The 11,382-nt window shown below is 43.1% G+C and overlaps 1 protein-coding gene across 1 annotated transcript; it reads right to left on the bottom strand.

The window, feature by feature from the left end:
• Positions 1–536: 536 nt before the first annotated feature.
• Positions 537–10,455, bottom strand: si:ch211-257p13.3 (kinesin-like protein KIFC3). Its single transcript, XM_046398673.1, has 21 exons — positions 10,404–10,455; positions 9,720–9,979; positions 9,398–9,520; positions 9,054–9,150; positions 8,736–8,893; positions 8,354–8,606; positions 6,134–6,306; positions 5,744–5,809; positions 5,346–5,483; positions 5,039–5,236; positions 4,743–4,916; positions 4,370–4,517; positions 3,626–3,756; positions 3,412–3,523; positions 3,161–3,342; positions 2,983–3,087; positions 2,763–2,893; positions 2,557–2,677; positions 2,343–2,472; positions 1,795–2,024; positions 537–1,709 (listed from the first exon to the last, which is right to left on the bottom strand). Exons 3-21 carry the CDS (start codon positions 9,497–9,499, stop codon positions 1,584–1,586), a joined length of 2,775 nt encoding a protein of 924 aa, XP_046254629.1. The 5' UTR covers positions 9,500–9,520; positions 9,720–9,979; positions 10,404–10,455; the 3' UTR covers positions 537–1,583.
• Positions 10,456–11,382: the final 927 nt, after the last annotated feature.

The raw sequence follows: 11,382 nt of genomic DNA, 5'->3' as shown, positions 1-11,382 counted from the left end.
AATGCAGACACAAAAATTTCCCAAAACTAACATGACCACCACATAAGTTAGTGGAAACAAGATTACAAACTGAAGCAGTTGTTCAACCTTTGTGGCTCCTGCAGGCTGATTAAGTCAGATTGAGTCAGAAGTCACTAAATTCGATTTTTCAAAAGCAGTACTACTGCAACCGGAAGACGTCCTTGTGGATAGTTATAAATGTGCACAAAAATATGAGGCTGATGGATCCAGTAGTGTGCAGACACACACGTACAACCAATCGCACAGTCCGCTCCAGGTTTACGCCAGCCTGTCTGTTTGGCAAATTTCCCAAGAATGGCCTTTTCAAGAGTCAGCTGCTACCACAGTATGAGTAACGGTACGTTTCCTTATCTCCCAACCCTCCTTGATGCAGTGCAGTAGAGAATCAGGAAATGTAAGGAGGTGAATGTGGTGACACGCACCAAACCTCCCTTGTTGGAACTGAACCAGGGATATTGTGACATGGCTAATTTTTCCTCATTTTGTTGCTCGACGTCAAATAAGAAAAAGACATGTTTTAAATACATCATATTTATTCAGAAAATTATCTGTGAATTCACTCTCTAATCATCATGAAGTGAATTCTATGACCTCTATTGTACTTACTGTAACATTTATGATTTGCTACGCTTGAATCAAAAGTGTTGATTCAATAGGTGATAAATAGAGGTACAACAATGACAACAAGCTGTATTTGGTATGACATTCACAAGTGATATCTACTGCTATCCTAAATTACCTGTTCTGAACTGAAACGCCCCTTTCACTGTAAAGTGCATCTTCTGCTCATGTAGGCCCAAACTGTTTCCTCATTAAGGAGGATATTGCACAGCTCATTATGTTACCACTCTTGATACAAGGGCACCTGATCCCTTCAACAGCTTTCCTCAAAGGGCAAATTACCAAGGCTCCAAAGAGAAACAGAAAGTGCTCTTCTGAAGTTCACAAAAACTACACAAATATGTGACTTAAGTGTCATTGAAATGGTTAATAGCCCATTCTTTTGCTTCATAACACTTTCTCCTACATACGACAACCTTCAAAAATATACATTATTGGAGATGAAGCTCCCAAACTACACACATTTATAGCAAGATGACTTATACTGCAAAGAGTTGATATTGTGACTGGAAGCTTATTGAACCTGTTTGAACATACTGCTGTTCTTAACACTGAGAAAGGCCTTATGAGGCTGATATAAATCCTGGATTTTGGTATTTAATAAAAGGGAATATGAGATGTTTTAGTTCAAGGAAGCATGAAATCTTTGACCGCAGGGGAGTCAGGTAGTTTTGGCACCGAGAGTGGAAGAATAAATACTCCTGCATGCAGATTATCTAATGAGAAATGGTTAGCACTTGTCAGAAGCAGAAAATGGCAAAGAGGAGGCCAATATCCTCAATACCTAACCAAGGTTCAGCATTCGGGTGCCACACAGACCTCCACAGGTTTAGCCCTTGAGCAGGTTTGCTATGTAGGTTGGTAGGATGGGTGATAATCCGACTGCTTATTCATGGCTTCCTGGTGATTACTGTGAACAGGAAATGGCTGATTCAAGACTGTCAGTCGCATTGCCCTCCACCAGACTCGATCTTCCTGGCTGCCGGACCCAGTTCAACCTTACACACCCTCTGGGCAAACTTGAGTGAGCACAGCGTCTCTCCCACATTACTCTCCAGAGCAGACACCTTTAGAGGAAACAAAACAAGGCTCATAACAAGCACCAACAAAGACTTAAAATGTAATTTATTGCAAATATGTCTCTAATCCCACCTGCACCACCATGACAGTCTTGCTGCCTTTGCCCAGGGAGTCTTGCAATAAGTATGTAAGGCGGGAGTTCCTGAAAGGGATATGAGTCTGCCGAGCTCTCAGCGCCTGAATCACGTCCCCCAGTGCCAGCAGGGAGCGGTTAATGTTCTGGGCCTCTTTCAGCCTCTCTCCCTCTGCACCAGACTTCCATACCCTCTCAGAGCCAGCCAGGTCCACCAGGTTCAACTTGCCTGGGGAAAGAAATGTTAATCCAGAGTAATGGTGAAGGAATCATCTCTGGACCTCTGACTGAATCCTGATCAGAAACCTCTCTTTGGTGCTTGTTCTCTCTACTCTCTTTCTCTTTCTTCCTCTCAGCTTTCCTTCTACTTAAGGACTGCAGATATTCACATTGTAATATGTATGTTATATGTAATGTGACTAGATGGCCCTTTGCTTTAATAAAAGTCAGAGGTATTTATTAGGGAATGTGAAATCCAGTTCAAATTTTCAGTATGGATACTTTCAAACACTTTCCCTGTAGAAGGAGAAATAAATGAGTGACTGACCTGTGGTTTTGGACTCGGTGGCGAGGTCAGTGCCCTGAACAGTGATGCAAAGCAGAGCATGGGAGCGGGAGCTGTGCTGGTTCATCTGAGTGCCAAAAGTGATCCTGTTCCTTCGGGCTGTGGCCAAAATCTTGACAAAAACAACAACAGTTAGCATTATGTGATAATCTATTGTTAGAATGAAGCGTGGCTTGTTTTAAACACACTGTGTCACCTTCTTGATGTGCTGAAAGCTCTTAACTTCGATGACCCTGAGGCCTGGCACATGCAGCTGTCCTGTTCCATCCGGGTTGATCTTTATGTCCAGTTTCTCTCCGTCCTTACTCAGCAGGTCCCTGAGAGCCAAAGTATAACATTAGCAATAAAAAAGTCTAGTATCTGTAAATTAGGCTGCCGGATAAAAAGCACAGCTTACTGTACCTTAGCACCTCATTGTAGATCTCCACAGAGCTGACAGTGACAGTGTAAGACCACATGTCCTTCCTCTCCTCAATCACGCTGAAGAGATGTTTCAGGGCTCGCTGGTTAATGCCCGGGTTCTCTACACTGCCCTGAAAGATAAAAGGATACTTAGACCTAAGTCCGCATAGTGGATCACCACTCTGTGGCTACCATGATACTGTTCAATTAGAGAAGATACCTCCATGGTGTATGTTTTTCCAGAGCCAGTCTGTCCATAAGCAAATATGCAGACATGGTAGCCATCGATGCAGGACGTCACCAGAGGCTCAATTTCCTGAAAGACCTGATGAAACCAAACCAAAGGTTAGAGTTCCCGTTGTAGCATTATTTTGTGCATATGCTGTTTATTTTCATACCTCTTCCTGTGTGGCCTGAGGGTGGAAGACCTTGTCCAGTTCAAAGATGCGACCCTTTCCTTTGTTCAGCACAGTGAGAGAGGACTCGTTGTTGGGGTCTGTCGTCACCACCACAGACTGGCCATCCTCATGCTGGTCCTCCTTCAGCACGGGCTTCACACGGCACAGCACGCGGATGTTGCCTAAAAACAGAAGGCCCAGTTAATGACACAGATTTTATTTTCTGCAGTGAATTTCATTTCTCTGCATACCTTTGAGCTCCACCAACTGCTCGTGGTACTTTCTGCGCAGCGCGACCTCCTTCCTGTATTTCTCCAGAAGATCTTTGTTGGCTTCGGACATCTCACTGATAGCTGCAGAAATCTGCCAAAGACAGCAAAAAATTACTATGATTGTCAATTTGGTTGGAGTAGTTGTTGGGCTAAACACAGGGAAGTGAAATCATGATGTTCTCACGATACGTACCTGTTTTTTTGCATCGCTGATAGCTGCTCCATAAAACTCAGAGAAGTTTCGAACCTGGCTCCTCAGACTGGCATAGTCTGTCTTCATGGAGCGCAAAGTCGGAGGGAGCGCTGTCAAACGCTTTTGCAAGCCTGCCGATAATAAAATCCCACATAGACTCACACTTGAATAAAGTTTTGTCTAAATAAATCCACTTAAAAGGACCAGTTTAACATTATGGGGAATCTGCTTATCTCCTGTCTGGCTGTGAGTTAGATGAGAAGATTGATACCACTCTCATATCTGTCTGCTAAGTATAAACAATAACCGGTTCACTTAGCTTAGTACACATGGCATGTTTGTTTAATCTGTGCAAAAACTTCTGTGCAAGACTATTTCTTTGACAGGAGCTTTCCTGGAGTCTCTATTGACTGCCTGGCTTCCTCACAGTGACGACAAGAAGGTTCAGAAAGTCACTGCACCCAGCCAAGAAATACTATCACACATTACACAAGTACAACATGTCATTTTTACACTTTGGCTTTTGTGTTGATTAAACCAACAAGACTAGATATCTAGTAATATTGTATATTGTTACCTACCTACCATGCTAGCACTTTCACCCTGTTTCCAGACTTTATGCTAAGCTAAGCTAAGCAGTTGCTGGTTGTAGCCTCATATTCATGTCACAGATATGAGAGTGGTATTAAATGTTATTCTTCTTGCGGGCAGAAACCAAGATGTTGTTCTTTGGGGGTAACTCACTGAAGAATTGGTCCTGCAGGTTCTGAAAGTGCTCAGCTGAGCAGCTGGCAGCAGCCTTCACGGCTTCCTCCTTCCTCTCCTCCAAATGGCCAATCTCCTTCAACAGCTCCTCTCTCAGTTTACTGATTTCTCTCTCATATGCTGCAATCTGTGAAAGGGTTCAGCACAGCGATTTGGCAATCTGTCAGCTCGACTGGTCGAATATGTGCAGGTTCAGCTCTGTAATGAACTGACACGTTCAAAAGCTGCCGTTTAAAAAGTTGTTTAATACTCCAGTTTAAGATATGTTTACGCTCTGGCTCTGTGGGTGTGTATTGCTGTGTATTTTTACACCAAAGCAGATATGACAGATAAGAATACATGATTCTGTTACCTTGTGCTGCAGATTGCAGCTGTATTCATCAGACTTCCTGATTTGTTCCTCCAGTTGTTTGCACCGCCCATTCTGAGTGGCCAGCTTTTCAGACAGCAGTTCATTCCTCTGTCTGGCTTTAGTCAGGTGCTTTAATGTGGCTGGTGATTCCACCTCCACAGTCTGGGTGACATACTGAGAGAGAAACAAAAATCTGTTTAGGGTAATTCACCCTAATAACATGACAATGTGTAGTTGCACTTTTGTTCATTTTTCCTTTCAAATGTATCTCGGTAGCCCTTTCAGATGAGACTTGCCTTCACCACTGGATCCTTGCCTCTCTCTCTGTCCAACTCCAGCTGCAGCTCCCTCACTCGGTCCTCTCGCTTCCTCAGCTCCTCTCCTCTCCTCCACTCGCTTTGTTCGTTTTGTCTCTCAAGTTGTGCCAGGTGCTCAGCACGCTGCTGTAGGGATATCTCCAGCTGCTGCACTCTGCTGCGGAGGTTTTCATTCTCCTGGCACAGCACATAAATCAAAGTAAATTACAAATATATGTGTTTGAAGTAACTGAGAGTTCTAGTTGAAACATGTCAGTGAGCTCTCAGTCGTGCTGCTGCTTCTCACCTTGATGAGCATGGTGCTGGACTGGGAGGGGATGGTTGACAGCTGCTGCAGGAGGCCTTGAGTAAGGCTCAGGTTCTGTTTCAGACTCTCGTTTTCTGCTGACAGACACAGAACCCGCTTCTCAGAGTCTGTGGCTCCCTGCGGAAATGAAGCATGAGCTTTAGCGTAACAATGAGAGATGCATCAAAACCAGACTTCTTTGAAAAGTGAATTCCTCACATATATATATCTCCTTGCGAATGAGTGTTCATGGATGTATAATTGAGATGTTAAACATGGCATGAGGAGCATTTGTTATTGGCATTTTTGTTGTTGCTGGCATTTTCATAGCATTTCATTCAGTGGGTGATGGAATACACTATGAGACAAATGATTAAATCAATAATTCCAACACTTACAGTGGCTGTTCTCAGTCTTGACAGCTCCTCCTCACGCTCCTCTATGCAACTCTTGAGTTCATCGATCTGTGCAAGACATAAGAACAGTTAAAGTGATCTGACAATATGGATGTTCAACTCCCTATACCATTCCATGCTTTATAGCCACAATGTGAAGTTATATAATTCTGCTATTTTTATTTAACCTGGTTTTTCCACCAGGAAGCCTCTAGGAATGCATCATCTGTTTTGCAGTAGAAGACTCTGGCCAAAACGGCAGCATAGGTTAGATTACACAGTCTCATTAAACATTCACGCATATGCACAATGACACAGGACCTGAATTGTGTGTAAACAGACAGAATGATCTTCTTTTCCCCAATCCCTATGGACGTAAAATCGGTGTCGTACCTGCTGTTGAAAGGCCTGTATGCGAGAATGTCTGTCTTTTTCCTTCTGTTCCAGCTGAGAGTGCAGCAGACGGAGTTCTCCTCTCAGCTTGCTCCTCTCACCCTGGAGACCGTACAGAGATTCAACCAGCTTGTGGACCCCAGCTTGTGTCCCCGCATCACTGCTGGACTCACCTGGGAGGACATAAATAAGAAAGATATTTCATATTGAGCCACACAGAAACAGGACCAGCCAATATCCTGTGAATGTCCCCTGACCTGTTTTCTATGTGTAATCGTTTCATTTATGACCACAGTACCACAGTTTTCACAGTACACGTGAATGACTGCCTCAGTGTGTGTAATATTTATGAACATTAAGTATGCACTTAAAGCTTACACACCATTTTGTCTGCGCACATTACGTGTCTTAAAGTTAACATTATCGTTGTTGTGTTTCCACTCTCAAATCTCCAGAGCCAGGATTCACATCTATATATATGATGCAACAACCTACTTAAACTCCTCTGTCATTCATCAGGAATCTGAGCAAAATGTCCAACACCGTACTTCCACCATTCTCGCTCCTTCTCAATGATTCATCAGGCTCTGTCACGTCTGATTTTCATTGCAGGGCCTTAGGCTAATTCTATCAACACACCATGTCAGGTTTGCTGTGTCACAGTGGTGCAGGGGGAGGCGGTGTTGCCATGAAGGAGAAGAAGAAAAAAAAACATGGAGAAGAGGCCACAGTTGTGCATCAGGGGTCTTGAAGGAAACACGCTTGCAAGAAACATGAAAAGTCTGTGAGCTGTGCAGGTCTGCAGGGGCACTGAGATCGCTCAATACAACAACAGACGATGAAGATCTTTAAAAAAAAAAAAAAGATTTCTTCATGATGAATGACCACCAAATGGAACACGAGTCATTAACTCAAATTAAATACTGAACTGCCTATATGTACAAATGGTGGAAATTCTGAGTGTCACGGCTTCACCCCTTCACTTAAGCCTGCATGTTGCATTACAGTAAACAAACAAACCGAACAGCCTTGTTACACTGGGACATGGACTCTGGCCTATTTTTAGTCCAACACAAGTGCACGTGGCATCTTGCATGTGCCAGACCTTGTAAGTGCATTTGCAGGGAATAAAACAGCACTCTGTACCATGTTTTATTCATGACAGAAAGCCACAGAATCACATATCCAAGTACCAAAGACCCTTGCCATGTAATCATGTATCTTGGTCCTGTAACTAATGAGTCAGTGTGCGTGAAATCTTCCATTTAAACATGCCTACACTCTGAGATTCAAATAACAAGCGCTCTGGTTATCACACACATTATGACACATATTGGCATATTTCTCCAAGGCTGCATCAGTCAGCCTAAGGACAGGAATCTGATCTGTCTACAGCTTCACGGAGTCATGCACTTGTTAACAAGCTGTGCATATGTACAGAAAAAAATGCAAGACAGCACGGATGGTACATCCACACCTCTGCCCTGAGGTCAAAGAACCATCTGGTAAAATCTGAGAGACAGCAGACACGAACATCTAAAGCTTTGAGGTCACAGATCTGAAGTGTTAACTCGGCAAACTTGATTTACACCAACACACCCATAAATCTAATCATTCTGCTCCTTTGCTGGTGACTGTATACTTCTATAAAAAGGCACAATGAGTCCCTGGTGTGAAAAAAAAAAATCTTAGGCCAACAGTGGAAAACCACTGAAGTGAACTGTGTAAGACACAGTCCTAATGGCTCCCATTAAATTAGAAAATTAGAAAAAATCCCTCCCCTTCCTTTGAATGACCTTTGCTTCTCAATTCATGCTCACATTTTTATGTCGTAATGGATAACTTACAGGGTTCCTCATCTATAAATGATAGCATTAAACATTGTCATCTATATTACATAAACCAGTGGATGTACACCTATTATGACAAGCATTTGACATTGGCTTTCCGTATTTATTGTCACCCTCATCCACCTTCCTCCATCCATCAGATGATCTCATCCAACCTGAAGTCTCATATTGATTTAAATCCACCTGTGTAATCTATTTGCTTTTCTTTTCACGGCATCTACGTTTTTATGGTTATTTTAAAAAGCCACATGACCTCCACATCCTTCTGCTTTTCATCATCTTCACGCTCACTGTGTTGAAATGTAAACTCTTCCCCTATTGCACCTTAATTTCACCCTCCCCCATCCCTCTGCAGCCCTTCCTCCCTCACCCTCACTCAGTGGACTGGGGGTCTGTTGCTGGCTGATGGCCTCCTCCAGGCTGCTGATGATGCTGTTCTTGTCTCTGAGACGCTGGCGGTAGGATGCCCGCAGGGCCTTCATCTGACGACGGTGCTGGACGCGGTGTCTCTTCAGCTGGACCCTGTACTGGTCGGCCTGCTGCTGCAGCTGCTGGAAGTGAGAGTACTGCTCCAGAAAAGTCAGCAAGTGGGACATCACAGCCACCAGGGGAGACTCTGACATCTGAGCAGCATAGAAACAACACACACAGGAGTGTTTAGTGACACAGCAGAAGCACCTGTGTGGGAAACTGTTAATTAATATTCCTGCATCAGGTGTGCTGCTCATTCTGAGTGATGATAGTTTTGTCACCTTTCCTGTTGGTTCCATCTGAACTTGTGAGGCCCTCCTTTTCTCAGCCTCCTGCTTGAAGGACAAAAAGGCAGCAAGAGGAGTGCATGCTGGGATGTCTGGGGCATCTTTCTCATCCTCATCACTCAAAGACATTTCATCACTGTCACTGCTACTGCCTGGGTGACAAGAAATCACACAGAGAGTTAAGGAATGGATGCACTAATTAATCAGATGGTTGAAACTATCCACAGCATAAGTGTTGTATCATTCTTCTGTGTCATACAACAGCCTTTATGTTGCACTATTCACAATCTGAAAAGCTATCTGAGGACTCACTTGACTCACTGAGCTGAGCACAAGCCTTTTTTCCCATTTTGGAGGTGTGGCCATCTCTCGTCCTGCTCTCTGTTTCCATGGAAACAGGTCCTGTCTCCTGAGCATAGCAACATACATGGGGCCAGGGTCAGACGGTAATACACACACTAAATTTTTACACATTGCATGCTTGCAAATGCTCACTAAGGACAGAAATATGACACCACCAATTTCTACATCCTTTATGAGGGAGACTACAGTCTAAACTGTACGGTCGGGTGGTAGGAGAGACATGCATGTTCCTTGCAAAAAATGTTCTCCCAACAGAGATCCCCCAAGCCTGGACATGATATGGCTAGACATACGTCTGAGGAATCTCCACACGCCCCTTCCAAGGCTTCCTCCTCCTCCTCCTTCTTAAAGACAGTGTAGAAGATGTAGACTAAAAGGGAGTAGAAGGCATACATCTCCACGCTGTCCAAGAGTCCCTATAAATGACAGATTGACTCAATAATTACATGCACCTTCATTATGGTGCACAAAATCAGACAAAATTCTATTTCATACCCACATAATATTACAGCAAACAAGTATAGAAAGGTCCAGATGTCTCCAGATGTTCAACATTTTTTTGCCTCTCTTAACCACCAACACATTCAATCACACAAAATGCTTTATCTTTTTTACCTTTTCACATATCTTCTCCTCTTGGGTGATGGAAATCTGGCGTTGATGTCATATCAAGTCCTGTTTGACACACCATCTGTGCTGTCAATGACAAATCTTCTCATGCAGCTCTTGTTCTCAGAGCTGCAACAGCATCCCAGCGCTGCGTGCAGCTCCTGTGCGACTCCCTCTCTGCCATTCTCTCTCCACCCCTTTCTCCTCCTCTCCACTTTGCTCCATCTACAGGCTGCATCTGCGGCAGGCATGCTCAGTGCAGTTTCCTGAGGCGCCGCAGTGGAGGAGTGACAGATACAGAACGGAGACTGATTGAGCGGGTGGTGGTGGTGCTGATAGCAGCAGCCAGAGGCAGAGGGTTGATGAGATGAACAAGGTTCCAGAAACTGCAGAATAATGCACTTTCAAATACTGAGATGTTTGCAAGGATTATAAGTGGCACAATAGTGATAAGTGATAGTTGACAGGTAAACATGAAATGAAATATAAATATAATGTCACATAACCGGGGTGATTTTTAATCACATTTACATAATTTATTCAAGCTTTGTTCATTTTCTTTAGAGAACAGTATTAACATTTTGTTAACAAATAGAAAATTAACTAAGATAAGTACAGTGTGACATATTTGAAGCACTTCCAGCACAGTTATGGTGATGACTCAAACTCATAGATGTGCACAAAAAATACCTTGAAAAATAGCACCGGTCACCTGAGGTCAGACAGAGGCACTGCCCTGCAGACAGGTAAGGAAACGCAGATACTTTGTACATAAACTGCAGAAAAACTGCTGAGGCAGCTGCTCACAACTCTGAAATCCTGAGAGAGAATCTGCAGTGTCCACTACAGGTCTCTGTAAACTATATTAACATCTTGCAAGGACAAAACTGCGGACAAACTTCCTTTAAACGACCCTGAGTCAGACAGACGAGGTTATTTCTGTTACCTTTACAGCTGCTAAAAACCAAAGAAGAAATAAAAAGTGCACTGGTAAGTATCAAGTGGGCACGATGAGGTAACAGCGGGGCCAGAAGCTTAGACCACTGCAGATATTTAAACAGTGATACTGCTGAGGCTGCAGAACAAACAGGACCCAGGATCTGAGGCAGCTGGATGTTTTTGGAATATACAACACTGAAACTGTGAGCAGAGAGATGTGTGGAGGGCATCAGTGGCTTGGAGGTGAATACAGCCTGCTGGACATTCTTGTTGTGAAATTGTGTTCAATTGAGTAGCTTAATAGATGTCACTCAGGCACTTTGAATATATTGAAAATTTACTGTTTTTGTGATGTCAAATGCCACCATAAGCTATTAGGTGTAAATGGTGGTCGCATCATATTCACATATCATACTCAAGTTTGTTCAGTGGTATCTGCGTTTTGTCTAATCCTATGATTTCATTCAAGTTTTGTCATAACAGTAGACTTAAACCCAAGGACACTTCATTCACAGTGTCATATAAAAAGAGAAAAACAGAAAATGTGAGAAACTGGACCTGGCTATTCTATGGTATTTTCACACAACAATGAATAAGTGCTAACTAATCCATCACCAGAATTGTTGCTTTTAATTTAGAATTGATTAATTGAGCCATTAATCAACTTATCACACCAGAACTACTAGAAATTTAAATTAAAATACAAGTTAATGTGACCATCTGTATTTAA

This window comes from Scatophagus argus, chromosome 9 (genome assembly GCF_020382885.2).
Source record: "Scatophagus argus isolate fScaArg1 chromosome 9, fScaArg1.pri, whole genome shotgun sequence".
Lineage (NCBI taxonomy): Eukaryota > Metazoa > Chordata > Actinopteri > Scatophagidae > Scatophagus > Scatophagus argus.
This window is presented reverse-complemented; position numbering and strand designations above follow the sequence as displayed.